The 16615-nt window shown below is 46.5% G+C and overlaps 1 protein-coding gene across 2 annotated transcripts in view; it reads left to right on the forward strand.

Moving 5' to 3' along the window:
- MON2 (MON2 regulator of endosome-to-Golgi trafficking) overlaps positions 1-16615 on the forward strand; it is a 1009595-nt gene that overhangs the window by 875123 nt on the left and 117857 nt on the right. For both annotated transcript variants that reach the window (XM_078675668.1, XM_078675659.1), the window contains one exon: positions 8196-8256. In XM_078675668.1, the coding sequence (XP_078531794.1) occupies positions 8196-8256 (61 nt within the window). The remainder of the gene's footprint in view (positions 1-8195; positions 8257-16615) is intronic.

The following is a 16615-nucleotide window of genomic DNA, read 5'->3' on the forward strand; positions in this document are numbered from 1 at the left end:
CAACAGCTTTGGATTCTCACCTCTCATCTGCATCAACCATCTGAGGGGCCTGTGGTCTGTCTGAACCCGGAAGTGAGTCCCAAACAGGTATGGTCTCAGCTTCTTCAGTGCCCATACCACAGCAAATGCCTCACGCTCAATAGCACTCCACCTCTGTTCCCGGGGAAGTAACCTCCTACTGATGAAGGCTAGAGGCTAATCTAGGACCTCTTCATTCATCTGTGACAAAACAGCCCCCACCCCATGCTCTGAAGCGTCTGTTTGAACGATGAACTCTTTGGAGATGTTGGGTGCCAGGAGCACGGGTGCCGCGCACATGGCAGCTTTCAGGGCCTCAAAAGCTTTCGGACAGGTGTCAGTCCAAATCACTTTCTTGGGCTGCTTCTTGAAAGTCAGCTCTGTCAAGGGTGCAACCATGTTAACATACCCCTTGACAAACCTCCTGTAGTACCCTGTGAGTCCTAAGAAGGCCCTCACCTCTGTCTGGGTCTTGGGGGGGGTTCCCAAGCCAGGATGGTTTCAATCTTGGGTTGTAGGGGCGCCACCTGGCCGCTCCCAACTTGGTGTCCCAAGTACACCACAGAACCCTGCCCGATCTGGCACTTACTCGCCTTGATCGTGAGACCTGCATTCCGCAGTACCAACAACACTTCCAAGAGGTAGCGCAGATGTTCCTCCCAAGTGGCACTGAACACTGCAATGTCATCCAGGTAGGTGGCACTGAACTCATCCAGTCCAACCAACACCTGGTTGACCAACCTCTTAAAGATGGCAGGGGCATTCTTCATCCCAAAGGGCATAACACGGAACTGGAAATGTCCGTCTGGTTTGGAGAATGCTGACCTCTCCTTTACACCATCAGTCAAGGAGATCTGCCAATACCCAGACGTCAAGTCAAACATGCTGAGGTACCGGGCAGCCCCTAACCGATCAATGAGCTCATCAGCTCTGGGGATGGGGTGCGCGTCAGTCTTCGTGACTGAATTGAGTCCTCGGTAGTCCACACAGAACCGGAGTTCGGTGTGGCACACTGCGCTGCAGCCTTTGGGACCAAGACCACTGGGCTGGCCCAAGGACTGCTGGAGGACTCAATCACCCCTAGTGCAAGCATCTTTGAGACCTCCTCTTTGATGCAAGCCCTTACCCTGTCAGTTACCCTGTAAGACTTGTGCTTCACAGGTACGCTGTCTCCTGTATCCACATTATGGACGCATCAATCTGTGATACTAGGAATCAGGGAGAACAGATCAGAAAACTGTCCCACCAACTGGCGGCAGTCATTCTGTTGCTCAGGGGTCAGGGTGGAAGAGAGGTTAACACCATCCCCTGACCCATCTTGCTCTGTGGCCACCAGGAGGTCAGGAAGAGGCTCAGTCTCCTCTTCCATTCCAGCATCTGTCGCCAAGAGCATGCCCTCTTCAGACCTCTCTAAGTGGGGCTTAAGGCGGTTGATTTGCAGGACCCTCAAGGGGTTCCTGGGAGAACGCAAGTCCACCAAGTAGGTAACTGGCCTTTTGCGCTCCACAACCTCCAATGGTCCGGTCCATTTATCCTGGAGCGCACAGGGCTCCACTGGGGCCATGACCCCCACTTTCTGACCAGGTTGAAGCTCTACCAGAGTGGCATTCTGGTCGTACCACCGCTTCATCTCCTCCTGGCTGGCTTCCAGATTCGCCTCAGTGAGTTGCCTGAAACGCCTAGTCTGGTTCCTGAAGGCCAGCATGTAGCTATATAAATCCTGGGGAGATTTCCTGGGAGATTGCTCCCAGCCTTCCTTGACCTGACTCAGAGGTCCTCTGACAGGGTGCCCATAGAGAAGCTCAAAGGGACTGAACCGTAGAGATTTCTGTGGCACCTCCCGGTATGCAAACAACAGGCATGGTAAGAGGACGTCCCACTTACGCCTCATGGGTTCCTCAAGACCCATAATCATGCCCTTCAGGGTTCGGTTGAACCTTTCAACCAACCAATTTCCTTGGGGGTGGTAAGGAGTGGTGAACTTGTAAGTTACCCGACACTCCTGCCACAGGGACTTCATGTACTTAGAAATGGAAGTTGGTGCCCCGGTCAGACACAACCTCTCGAGGGAATCCTACTCGTGAGAAAATTCCCATCAGTGCTCGTCCCACCACGGGGGCCGTCACTGTCCTCAGAGGTATGGCTTCCGGGTACCAGGTGGCATGGTCCACCAAGACCAGGATGAACCTATTGCCCATGGCTGTCTTGGGGTCCAGTGGCCCCACAATGTCAATCCCCTCCCGCTCTAAGGGGGTACTGACCACAGGGAATGGCTGGAGAGGAGCCTTCTGCTTCCTCCCACTCTTTCCACTTGCCTGGTAAGTCTGACAGGTCCTGCAATGAGTGTCTGAACTCTTGCGCATTTGGGGCCAATGAAAGTGGGTGACAAGCCTCTCAAAGGTCTTGTCCTGCCCCAAATGTCCTGCCAATGACACATCATGAGCAAGCCCCAATAGCAAGGCTCTGAAGCGCTGGGGTACCACCAGCACACGGGCTGACCCAGGCTCAGCAACCTTAGGCTCACTATACAGGAGGCCATTCTCCCAATAGATCCAATGTGACCCAGACTTATCACCTGCTGCCTGGCTTCCAGCCTGCTGCCGCAAGCCCTCAAGAGAAGGGAATTCTCTCTGCTCCCTGCAGAATTCTTCCCTGGAGGGGCCCCCTTCTTGCTGCCAATGGGTCAGCTCAGGCAGGTCCCCCAGTTCAGCTAGTTGTTCCCCGGTAGGCTCCAGGGCATCCCGCTCAGGGTCTACCTCCTCCTGGGCCGTGGGAACTTCAGGGGATGGTTTCCTGCGCCCCTGCCACTTCTCTCTAAGGCAGGTTCCTGTGCCTCCCCTCAGGCTCCAGGTCCTCTTGAGCACCCCTCTGGTGCCATTGACCGGGTGGTCACGCACGCCCAGTCAGGCAGACCCACCATCCTCAGGTGAGTACTCTTCTCCCAAGGTGAGTCCCCCAACAAACAGTCAACAGGCATGGCGGACCTCACAGCTACCTGAAGAGTACCAGAGACCCCCCCCCCACTCAAAGGGAACCTGAGCCATTGGACAATGACTCTCTGTGTTGTCGGCATTAACAACTCGGCAGAATGCATGTGGGACAACCTGCTCTTGAGACACCAGGTGACACCTGACACCTGTCGCACTGGCTCCTGTGTCTCTTAAGAGTCTCCACCTTTTGCCATTGATGGTCACCCACTGCCAATATTTCGTAGTGTTATTGGGCAATTGGTTCTCTGGGACCATCTCACAGTCTCCTAAAGAGACAATGGACATCTCTGCATTACCCCACCCACCTTGGACTTCTACCTCCTCCCCAAAGGCTACACTAGCCATCTGCCGGGGCGGAGCACCAGTGGGTGCTGGTTAACCAAACAGGCGGCACCTGGTATCAGTCGCCTTATGATCCAGGTCCCCACATCGGTAACATTTCAGGGGTCCCTGTGGAACAGGATTACCTGTCGGGATCACTGGCTTCTTCTCAGCGGGAGGCTAGGAACCTTTCCCTTGGTTCCCTTGGGAATTACTTTGGGGCCCTCTGACGAACTCCCTCTGTTTACCCCTGTATCCCCCACTCTTCTGCTGGGGACCCTGCCCACCTTTGGCTGAGTCTCCCACGTGACCCTTGTGGACCCTGGTACTGACCCAGCGGTCCGCCTCCTCAGCAAGCTTCCTAGGGTTAGTCAGCTTGCTATCAATCAGGTGCTGGCGCAGCTCTGGAAAACAATTATCAGACAAGTGCTCCCATGCAATCAAATCCAAGAGACCTTGAAAATCATTAACTTTTCTGCCCTTTACCCAACTATCCAATGCTCTGCAAAAGAAAGTGACATACTCTACCCAGGTACTACTTTCTATCTTCTTGCACTTCCTGAACCTCTGCCTATAGAGTTCAGGGGTCAAACCATACCTAGTCATGAGTGCCTCTTTCATGTGGCTATAGGAATTATGGACTTCAGAAGGCTAGTCCAACAGTGTGTCCCGCCCCTCACTAAGGAACCTTCCCCACAGCCCTGCTCCCCAATCTCTCTCAGGGACCCAGTTATTTCTTTCCGCGCTGGCCATCGCAGATCTGTTGAAGAGAGCTCACCCCCTGTCATTTTTTGACAAACTTTTCTTGTCTTTTGTCGACTCTTTTTGGTGTGCTAGGGATTTCTAGCAAGAAGACCTCAGGGTTCAAGCTGTGCGGCGCCTGTCACCGTGCCATGTTGGTCACAGACCCCCATTTGGTATGTCTCTGGTGCCTGGAGCGAGACCATGAGACAAAGTTGTGCTCCAATTGGCAGGCCATGGCGCAAAAAACTTTGAGGGACCGGTCATTAAAGCTCCTCACAGCCGAACTCCTCGGAGGTTACCCTGTCGGTCTCGATCCTGATCTCGGTCGAGAAGATTGTCCGAGCACCACTCCAGAGGATGAAAGTCCTCTTCTTCCAAGTCGTAACGGTCAGGTAAGAGGCACTACAAAAAGCACAAGAAGTCAAAGCATGCTTCGACTTCGCCCCATCAGTCACGCGACAAGACGGAGGAGCCTCGGCGTTCATGGCCTCGCTCTGCAGAGAGGTGCCTGGGTTGGCTGTGCGTTTCCCCCGCTTTCCGAGCTGGGAGCAACCCTCACCCAACCGAGAGTTTTATGTCACCTTGTGTGCCATATTTGAGCATCCTGACTCTGCCAGTACGCCTTCGGGCCCTGCAGGCTCGGATAAGGAGTCCCCGTAGGTTCCTTGCATTCGGCACCGGCGCCACGGCCTCCTGCTGGAACCATTCCAGAGTCCGGACTGGAGCTGGTTGCACCTCCTCAGCGACCTTCCCAGGCGCAGCGTCATTCCCGACGACACGGAGCTGATTGGGCGTCCACCGACGCCAAGACTGGCACCGACGGAGCCGTACGGTTCCATGTCGTTCAACCTGGCCTGTTCTGAAGGGTTAGGAATAAGTGAGGAGGATTGGGGGGGCAAGATCCCTTTGAAATCCCGCAACATCAAGACATGGACTGGTATGAGGAATTGGGTAATGCCAGTGGCCTGGACATCGCCCTACATTCTGGCATGCTGTCTCCCCCAAACCGGGCTATGGAGGAGGGGGCATCATTTGCTATGGTGGTGCGTAGCGCTGTGGAGGCCTTGGACCTGCAGCTCCCTACGTTGGCAGTCAAAACTAACTTCGTGACAGAGGTCCTGCAGCATGGTGTCTCCACCTCTGAACCATTGCTACCTTTCAATAAAACCTTGACGGAAGTCCTTCTGGGCACCTGGTACAAGCCCACCATAGGGACTCCTGTGAACAGAACGATTGCCAGCCACCATTGCCCTGCACCGGGCGACCCAGCTTTTCTCACCACCCACCCCACCAAGCTTGGTAGTTTAAGCTTCCACTACCATAGGTGCGTTACCTTCCGCACCCCTGGACTGGTGATCCAAGAGACTGCAAAGCTTTGGGAAGAAAATGTTCTCTTCCGTCAGCCTAGCATTGCGGTCGGTGAACACTGCATGCCATTTGGGCCATTATTCCCATTTGATATGGGACACGTTGCGCAGGTGTTGCCCAGAGTCTCGGAGGAAGACCAGATTCTGCTCTCCCAAGATATTTCAGATGGGAGAAATGCAGCGAAGTTCGCCATTCGAAGTGGCTTGGACACAACAGACTCGCTGGACAGAGCGATTTTCACAACAGTGGGCGTACGTCACCACGCCTGGCTTAGGACATCTGCTTTTTCAGGGGATGTCCAGGCCAATCTTATGGACATGCCCTTCGAAGGTGGCTCTCGCTCGGCGAAACTTTTCGTCACGAGTGGAGCTCAGGCCTCCTGGACACCTTTCCACCCATACCACTCCTAGCCGCAGATTCTTTACCGACCCATCCATCCTCCCCCACTGCAGACTTGTTTTTAGTGTCAGGGCTGTTCCCTTTTGGAGCCCAAATTATCTTTTTAACACACCATGGTCAGGACATTCCGAAGTATGCCACACAAATCCACACCATGGTCAGTCATTTTATGGCTCCGTGCTTCTGTAGTGAAAAGTACTAGCTACAGTGCACCGGAGTGGCGGTTATATTGATGACACAGACGTCACGATGACGATGAACGCAATGCTGACAAGATCACGTGGGATTAACCCACGCCATCTCCCGGCACACAGAGATACTGCTAAGAAAATTTTTATGGATCCAGCCAGACGCCTGGAAGTTCAAAGGTAAGGATTCTGCAGCTAGATCATGTCTCTACCACAGAAGGCATTACCGAAGGTAAGAACTTGTCCTTTAGGAGCCATCACTTCTCTTAGATGGGTCAGCAAGCTCCGAACTCAAACCTTGGCAGAACCTTTTTTCCAGCTACACAGGGATAGGGTAGTCCTTCGAACTAACCCAAAATTCCTTCCAAACGTAGTTTCTTGCTTTCACCTAAATCATTCATTTGAATTACCTTTCTTCTTTCCACGTTGTGATTTCGTTGCAGAAAGCCCTTCATACACTAGATGTGAAAAGAACTTTAATGTATATTGACAGAACTAAAGTGTTTTGTAAAACTAAACAACTCTTTGTAGGTTTTTCAGCCTCTCATATAGGATAGCCCATATCAAAATCAGATATCTCTAGATGGATAATTAAATGCATTCAAGCTACAAGAACTCAAGCCCCCGCAGCCCATGTGGTGTGGGGGAGACGAGCTGCAGGGGGTCTCCTCAGTACAGTACTCTGGCCTGAGAACTCCTGATTAACTCCGGAGCAAGGACCCCACCATGTACCTTGCGGGGTGCCCCCTCAGGTTTAGTTACACCACTGAAAGTGTGGATGTTTTAGCACGACAATAAGAAAATGTAGGGCAGGCAGTGCTGTGTACTCTTTTTAAACAACCGCAACACCCACAGGTTAGCCACCTCTTTTTGCAGGGCACGTCTTTATAGTCTATGTAAACCATGTGTATCTACAGCCACACATCCCATCGAACGAACAATGCAACCTTGTAACCATCTGTTTGTGACATGTAAAGCTGTAGATTCACATGCACCCACCTTCCTCCACAGACGCCTGTGGCCGTTGCAGTACCTAGTTACGCTGTCGTATGCCCGGTCATCTTTTTAGTAACACTCTATCTCACCCGACTGAGCGAAAGCAATCTCACAATGGAGTCGATACGCATGAGCAATAGCACCGAGAGGAGGAGTCACTTATTATCGTGACTCGAGAGACTTCTTAGAAGAAAACCAACTTGCACACATTCGGCCCCAACACTAGATGACAGGAGTATGTGAAGCATGTGAATCTCCAGCCCTACATGCCACGAACAAACGCTTACAGTAACATACACAAAGTAATTTCAACTTTTTTAGCAGACTATGAATTATGGTTAGTATGGTTTGTGGAAGGTGCTAGGTGTTTGGAGTGTCTCAACCACTCTTGCTCTTCACACTTCTGTCCTCTGCAGTCCCTTTTCTAGACATTTACACTTTTTTTTCTCATCTTACTAACTCTGCATATCTCCCTCCTCATCTCTTTCCTGTTCAGCACCCTCTTTTCACTTTCTCTTGCACATACTTCCTTGTATCTCCTTCACTTCACCTTTTCCCCCCTCCCCCCCACACAAAGCACCCACTCAGCTGTGGGGACTGCATTATAGTTAAGTTTCACCTTATCACTATTTTGAAATCTGTGTACCTCCTTCACAAACATTTGCGTATAATCACCTCTACAATTTGCACACCTGACCATTGCTGAGTGCTCTGCAGAGAGACCAAGGATCGGATGAGCATGTATTCGGAAACCCTCAATGGCCCACTGTCACTCTAAGAAATTCGCACTGCATACGGTCTGAACTCTACAGCTCTCAATTGTGGGCCACCCTCAGGCTAAATTCACACAGCATACTCCCCCAACCAGCTTCCAGATGCATTCTCTGATGATACTTTATTTTCTGTCTATACTGTGTAAGGGAGTAATTTTGTAAAAGTTTTTTTTCCAGTTAAAGAAGGCTCAAAGGGTACAACTGTATACATTTTGAGGTATATTTTAACACTTTAAATTTACATAACCATCCTACAATGCAAGCCTAAGTTAGTGTAAAATAGTTCATTTTAGTATTGCGTCACTGCAGCAACATGCACACCGTCTTGTAGCCTCCTTTCCTCAGAAGTAAAAGATGCGTGCTTTGAATATAACCTTGTATTTTGTTTTTTTCCTCAGCTCACCGCCGGATAATCTCTCGATACAGGAGTTTCAAAGTAATGAAAGTATTGATGTTGAGGTGAGACTTAATACAATTTCTTTTGCATTTCCTTGTGTTAGTTTATGGTTTACCTTGTGCATGAAAATTGCTTACTTGACTTAAATCCAATACATTTTTCATAATGCAGCCTAAGTCAAATGCAGCAAAATCAAAACTAAGGACATGACAATTGGTAATGTGTCTGTCCTAATCTTACGCACTGTTTTTGGAAGCATTGTTTAGCTTTTCACTTGCAACTGAAAGTAGCCAGTTTCCATGCATGTTTCCTTTTAACAGACCTATCCACTACCTGGGGCTTTGTAATGCAAATTACTTATTTTAAATGATTAAATAAAGCTTTGCTGAAAACAGAACGTAACATAGTTAATGAATATCGCTGATTCTTCTCTTTCTAAAGAAGCATAACAATTGCTTACCAAAATGTTATAACCACACAAACTCGCACACTCGCCCAAATCGCCCAACCATCCACACTCAATTCTTAAACACTCAAACAACTCAAAGAATTCCACATTCTAGCCACATAAACACTTTGCTCAGAGTAAACTATGCACTTACACAAACTCCACCTTCTCATGCTCGAAGTACACAATTTAGGGGCATCACAGTCCTCCTAACCACTTCAGTGACTAAGCTTAGCTAAGCTTAGCTAAGCTTATACCACAGATTTACAAATGCCACTAATACCAACATTGTCATTAATGTACACCTATTCACTTACTCAAAGTATTCCTTTTCTCACATTAAAATAGCATGCTCACCTGAAAACTGATTAAATTGTGAGTTTAAGTTTAAGCAATGATTTACCAATGAATGAGATGAAGCCTGAAGACAGAACAGTTTTTTGCAGAATCATGTATTAGAGAAGGGGTAAATGTGGTTATCTGATAGAGAAATCTAGACGCAGATTCCATATTTTAGAATACCACAGGCATGTGGCTGGAGTTGAAAGACTTTTGCTTGAGCGATACCCTTGTGTGTTAGTAGGTGGCATTGGTCAGTTACGCGTGACATCATCTGCGCTGGAAGTGATGTCCGCGTCACCTGTATAGGCGCCACTTCAGCGCGCTGATGTCAGTTCTTTTCTTTCTGCACCAGTGAGCACAGATCTTTGAAAAGAGCTACCCGCTGTCACTTTTTGACAGGTTTTATTTGACATTTTGCTGAACATTTTTGGTGTGTACTTTTTTCCTCTATATCGAACAAGACTTCTGGATTCAAACTGTGCAGCTCCTGCCATTGTGCCATGTCTGTGATGAATCCACATGTAATTTGTCTGGTGCCTGGAGAGTGACCAGGACTCAACCGACCATGGCTCCAAAGGCTTTGAGGGAGCGGTCCCTAAAGCTGCTTGCTCCCTGGCGATTGATTCCATGACATTTGCCGCAAAGGTCTCTCTCCTGGTCCTGCACCGCTCCGGGATCCCTAAGTCCTCGTCCTCTCACTCAAAGTCGTGTGAGCCTTTCAGATAAGAGGCTTAAGAAGCACAAGAAGTCGAAGCGTGCTTCAACATATCTCTGTCTGTTAGATGGTGTGACGGAGGATCCTCAACGCCCTAGGCCACTTTCTGCGGAACCTGTGCCTAGGTCAACTCCGCTCTTTCCTGCCTTTCCAGGTACCAAAGCGACACCTGCCCAATAAAAAGACTTCTGTAATGCCATGTGCCTCATATTTGGGCGACCTGATCTTCCTGGTACGCCTTCAGGCCCCAGAAGCTCAGGATGGACTTCATCAGGTTCTACGTCGGCGGCTCCGGCACCTATTCCCCCCCCCCCCAATGGATCCAGTGTCCGATCCGGACGTGCACGATCATTCCCCTGTGACCTTACTCAGCACTGGCCCCTGCGCCGAAGCACCCGGCATCAGCCCCATTCTAATCTCTGACGACCCAGAGCTGGATCGGCGCCTATTGATGCCGATTCCGCGCCGACTGCACCCTTGGGTGTCGATTCTCCAGCCTTATTTTGAGGGGCTAGGAATGGAGGATAATTGGGAGAGGTCGCTAGACCCTTTACATGACCTGCCTTAGCATGAAATGTACTGGTATGAGGAATTGTGTGAGGCCAGTTCCCTGGATACTTCCCCAGATTCCGTCCTGCTTTCTCCCTCTACCGTGGCTATGGAGGAGAGCGCTTCATATGCTATGGTGGAGAGAAGGGCAGCTGAAGTCCTGGACCTTCAGCTCCTTACAGTGGGATTCAATAGGAACATCTTAACAGAGGTCCTGCAGCCGGGTGTCTGCTCCTCGGAACCCCCCTTCCTTTCAATGAGACCTTGACTGATGACTTTCTGGGAACCTGGTCCAAGCCCCAGCACAGAGGCCCCTGTGCATAGGACAGTTGGCCGCCATCATCGCCCTGCTACAGGCGACCAGAAATTACTTACCAATCACCCTCCCCCGGGAGTTTGGTGGTCCAGGCCTCTACCTTACAGGGTGCGTTTCCCTCCTCTCCCCCAGACATGGAATCCAAGAAACCGCATAGTTGGGGCAAGCAAGTTTTTTTTTCCTCCTTTAGCCTTGCATTACGGTCGATGAACAAAGCATGCTTATTGGACCGTTACGCCAACTCTTTGAGGGAAACGGTTGCCCAGGTGCTGCTTCAGGTCTCGGAGGCGTCCTGGGCCATTCTCTCCCAAGCGATATCAGGTGGGAAAGATGTGGCAAAGTTCACTATTCGTTGTGGGCTTGACACCACAGACATCGAGGGTGGCCGTTCAACGCCTTGCAAGGCTCGGAAATTCTGACTTTTCTGGGTATTTTCAGGCATTCCTTATAGACTTGCCCTTTGATGGCACCTGTCTCTTTGGAGACCAGGCAGTCATGGCTCTGGAGCGTTTTAAGGACTCGCAGGCTACTGCTGAGGCCTTGGAACTCCTGTTCCCCCGTCTGCGTTTTGCCCCTTTCATGGCCATGGAAGGGACTTTCAACCGTGCCAGCCATATCCCACCCACAAGACCGCATTAGCTCAGCAACCTTTACACGGTCCTGAGTGCCTCTCCTTTCGACCCTTTTCAGTGCCAATGCCCGGGGCACCAGCGGTACCATGTGCTAGGGACATAGAATGGATACGGAAGTTGTTCTCGGACAACACCACAGCCATGTGGTACTGCAACAAACAGGGCTGGGTGCGAGTTCCTGCTTCTCTGGGAACAGGTGGAGCAGCAAGGCATATCTCAGGAGGTTCAACACCTGGCTTGTTCTCTGAACGACACAGCGGATGAACTCAGCTGTCGATGCCTAGTGGATCATAAATGGCGTCCTCATCCAGAGGTGGCACAAGATCTCTTTCAGAAGGTGGAAAAGCCTTGGGTTAGATCTGTTCGCCTCCGCTGAGAATACACATTGTTAGTAATTGTCAGCAATTTAGCATGCTGAAGTTTCCAAGGCATTTATGAAAGAAACAAAGGTTTTCTGTGGCCTGAATAGGTCCTAAGAGAGATAGCTTAACTTATGAATTAATCATGGGAGCAAAGCCTTTTGCAAGATACCATATTAGAAAAATACTTTATTTCTGTAATTTAACTAGCTATTTCATGTGAGAGGTGCTCACAATTGTGACAAAGTGCTCATAGTGACTGAGTGGTGAATAATTAAAATACAAAATATTTACAAAATGTCACACACAAGGTTATTCCCTACAAAAAATATATATACAGTGGAACAGGGAGATTTCCTTGGGTATGTCGACGGCGTTTCGATCTAGATAACTTTAGATCATCATCAGGACGTGAGCTTCCCTGAAAACATTAATAAAATAAATTTTAGTCCTCGGGTCTTGCACAGAATTTTTTTAGGAGACAAAATACTAATTTTTAGTGCTCCCAGTATCTTGTCATGCATGCACATTTATATAGTATTTTTAGAAAAGGCAACCGTGTTTTTGACACATTATTTAAAAGAAGACAAAATTATTTGTCCGATGGCGCTTAATTAGACGCTTTTATATTTGACAGAAAGTATAAGCTTACTACAATAATTCAGTGACAGCGATTTTTTCATCCTTTATTTTGTAGGTGAAGGGCATAAGTTCAGAGGCGTTATGGTTAAATCCAAACAACCTGTAGGTTCAAAGGGGATTTTTTTTAGAGGGGGAGACTCATAAATGAGTAGTACCAACACAATCGATTTGTTGACTTACACGATATCTGTATTCATAAATCTCAAATTACTCAAGACTTGACAGTTTTCCATATGTTAAGTGGCGTTTCCAGCATAGATCTAAAGGTAAGGAGAGCGCCATTTAGACATTGTCTATAGTTTCAGTTATTTTAAGAGACCAAGGCAAAATATTGTTTTTACCGGGAATTACAGTGTTGAATTTCACCACGGTCGAAAGAGGTGAAGGTCATTCAAATTACAACCTGGGGTTTTTTCTGGGAATGAAAAAGGAAAGAGGGAATGATTTACATGTATCATGATTTTTCAATACCATATTTAACTATTATCGTCAAAGCAATTACAGACAGATCTGCTGGTCAACATACCCCACGTGAATTGTTATTGCGGCGTCCTGACGGGAACTGGTGAGGAAAAGAGGGGATTTATATTAATACTACGTTCTGTTATTCGAGCCTCGGAACAGTAGCTGCCGAGTATTTTTCGAGGTTGTATTTTACTCACTTAATCACCGCATTTTGGGACCGCCGTTTGTTCAGCCTCTGTTTCCACCGGGTCGGCGTTCAGTCGAGCACTACACTTTTTTTTGGGGATAAGTTTATACGCATGCGTGTGCCAGAGCCTACTATGCGCATACTGTGATTGGTTGTATTGCGCGCATGTCTAAACGATTAGTGTTTCCGAAGCGCGACTTTGTGGAGAGAATAGTGTCATTATTGGGGGCATGATTTTTAACAGATACACTGAAGACTTTTGCGATGCAAGTTAAATAATCAAGTAATCAAATAGGAAGCCTATATTCCAAGTATATCAGGGAATTTCTAGACAAAACAGAAAATTAATTAAAATAATCAAATTAGAAAAAACATCATAATAGTTTCCTACATGATCAACATATCATTACTAAACAACACTTATCTCTCAGTGGTCAGCATATATATCTTTAGAGGCCAAAGTCAATGATAGTCTTTTTAGAAATATGATTATACATTAGCCACAGCTACTCCATTGATCCACAGTATTCAGTCCTTTCTCAATGCTTTTGCACAGAAAAATCCATTTACATTCAAGGCGATTCAGAATTATCTGATGGTTGCCACCTCTTGCGTTAGGTATAAACTGCTCGATTACTTGCCAGCGTAGATCGTTTGCCGAATGTCCATATTCTTCATAGTGTTCGACTAAAGGCGCAGTTAGCACCTTACAGCGTATTCTGCTCCTATGCTGTGAGATTCTGGTCTTGATCTGTTGTGTAGTTTGGCCGATATATAGTTTTTTGCATGGACATTGTATACAATATATGACATTTTTTGAGTTACAGTTAGTAAAAGATTTTAAACTGTATTTACAATGTTCATACTCAAATAATTTAGTGTTAGTCGTAAACTCACATGCAGTGCAGTTATTGCATTTGTAGTGTCCTACAACTGGAGGAAGGTTCAGACATCTCTCTATGGTGGTATTTTTATTGGTGGCAGTGGCAGCTCTTACTAAATGATCCTTCAGATTACTGGCCCTTTTAAAGGAAAAAAGGGGTGTGCCTGTTTCCAATTCCAAAGGGGCCAAAACCGGCCAGTGTTTTTTAATTACTTTACAGAGCTTGTCACTAACTGTGCTGAATGTTGTTACACAAGTTATTCTTTTAAGGGGTGCTTTCTGTTTAGATTCTAAAAGGCATTCCCTGTGAGTATACCAAGCATGTTTCATAGCTCTCTTTACAAGCTTCCTAGGGTAGCCTCGCTTCATTAGTTTTGAACATAAAATTTCTGCCTCTAGAAAGAAATCTTGTTTGAACTTGCAGTTACGCCTAATCCGAAGGAACTGGCCATAAGGTAGGCCATCCCTGAGTGCCCTTGGGTGTGCACTTTGATATTGTAGGAGCGTATTTCGCTCCGTGGGCTTTCTAAAAAGTGTGGTATACAGTTGCTGTTCATGACTTTTAATCGTTACATCCAAGTAATTAATCTGATGGCTATCAAAACTGTAGGTAAATTTTTAAATCTGTCTGGCTGTTGTTAAGCCACTCACAGTAATCTTTTAGAGTACCTTCGTCCCCTTTCCAAATCATAAGCACATCATCTATATATCTGTGCCAATTAACAATATTTGCACGATATGGATTATCAGAATTCAGAATAATGTTGGATTCTAGGTCGTCTACGTACAATATAGCAAAATTTGGGGCAAAAATGGCTCCCATAGACGTACCCTTGCATTGTCTGTAAAAGGTGTCTTTAAAAAGAAAATAGTTCTTTGTAAGCGCAATCTCGAGTAGATTCATTATAAATTCCGTTGGAACTTGGTGTGGCGCTGGACGGCTATTCAGGTGTTTTCGAATCACATCCATTCCCTTTTGCTGCGGTATATTAGTGTATAATGACTCTATATCTAGAGTGACAAGTAATTCAGAGTCAGGGTGATATGGATGTGATTCAATTAGGTTTATTAAGTGTGTGGTATCCTTAATATATGTAGCTGTGTCTTTTACCAGGTCCTTTATGAAGAAGTCAATGTACTTCCCAAGCGGTTCCACAACAATATTAAGGATACCACACACTTAATAAACCTAATTGAATCACATCCATATCACCCTGACTCTGAATTACTTGTCACTCTAGATACAGAGTCATTATACACTAATATACCGCAGCAAAAGGGAATGGATGTGATTCGAAAACACCTGAATAGCCGTCCAGCGCCACACCAAGTTCCAACGGAATTTATAATGAATCTACTCGAGATTGCGCTTACAAAGAACTATTTTCTTTTTAAAGACACCTTTTACAGACAATGCAAGGGTACGTCTATGGGAGCCATTTTTGCCCCAAATTTTGCTATATTGTACGTAGACGACCTAAAATCCAACAGAATTCTGATAATCCATATCGTGCAAATATTGTTAATTGGCACAGATATATAGATGATGTGCTTATGATTTGGAAAGGGGACGAAGGTACTCTAAAAGATTACTGTGAGTGGCTTAACAACAGCCAGACAGATTTAAAATTTACCTACAGTTTTGATAGCCATCAGATTAATTACTTGGATGTAACGATTAAAAGTCATGAACAGCAACTGTATACCACACTTTTTAGAAAGCCCACGGAGCGAAATACGCTCCTACAATATCAAAGTGCACACCCAAGGGCACTCAGGGATGGCCTACCTTATGGCCAGTTCCTTCGGATTAGGCGTAACTGCAAGTTCAAACAAGATTTCTTTCTAGAGGCAGAAATTTTATGTTCAAAACTAATGAAGCGAGGCTACCCTAGGAAGCTTGTAAAGAGAGCTATGAAACGTGCTTGGTGTACTCACAGGGAATGCCTTTTAGAATCTAAACAGAAAGCACCCCTTAAAAGAATAACTTGTGTAACAACATTCAGCACAGTTAGTAACAAGCTCTGTAAAGTAATTAAAAAACACTGGCCGGTTTTGGCCCCTTTGGAATTGGAAACAGGCACACCCCTTTTTTCCTTTAAAAGGGCCAGTAATCTGAAGGATCATTTAGTAAGAGCTGCCACTGCCACCAATAAAAATACCACCATAGAGAGATGTCTGAACCTTCCTCCAGTTGTAGGACACTACAAATGCAATAACTGCACTGCATGTGAGTTTACGACTAACACTAAATTGTTTGAGTATGAAAATTGTAAATACAGTTTAAAATCTTTTACTAACTGTAACTCAAAAAATGTCATATATTGTATACAATGTCCATGCAAAAAACTATATATCGGCCAAACTACACAACAGATCAAGACCAGAATCTCACAGCATAGGAGCAGAATACGCTGTAAGGTGCTAACTGCGCCTTTAGTCGAACACTATGAAGAATATGGACATTCGGCAAACGATCTACGCTGGCAAGTAATCGAGCAGTTTATACCTAACGCAAGAGGTGGCAACCATCAGATAATTCTGAATCGCCTTGAATGTAAATGGATTTTTCTGTGCAAAAGCATTGAGAAAGGACTGAATACTGTGGATCAATGGAGTAGCTGTGGCTAATGTATAATCGTATTTCTAAAAAGACTATCATTGACTTTGGCCTCTAAAGATATATATGCTGACCACTGAGAGATAAGTGTTGTTTAGTAATGATATGTTGATCATGTAGGAAACTATTATGATGTTTTTTCTAATTTGATTATTTTAATTAATTTTCTGTTTTGTCTAGAAATTCCCTGATATACTTGGAATATAGGCTTCCTATTTGATTACTTGATTATTTAACTTGCATCGCAAAAGTCTCCAGTGTAT

Source organism: Lissotriton helveticus, chromosome 1_1 (genome assembly GCF_964261635.1).
Source record: "Lissotriton helveticus chromosome 1_1, aLisHel1.1, whole genome shotgun sequence".
In the NCBI taxonomy this organism is placed as follows: domain Eukaryota; kingdom Metazoa; phylum Chordata; class Amphibia; order Caudata; family Salamandridae; genus Lissotriton; species Lissotriton helveticus.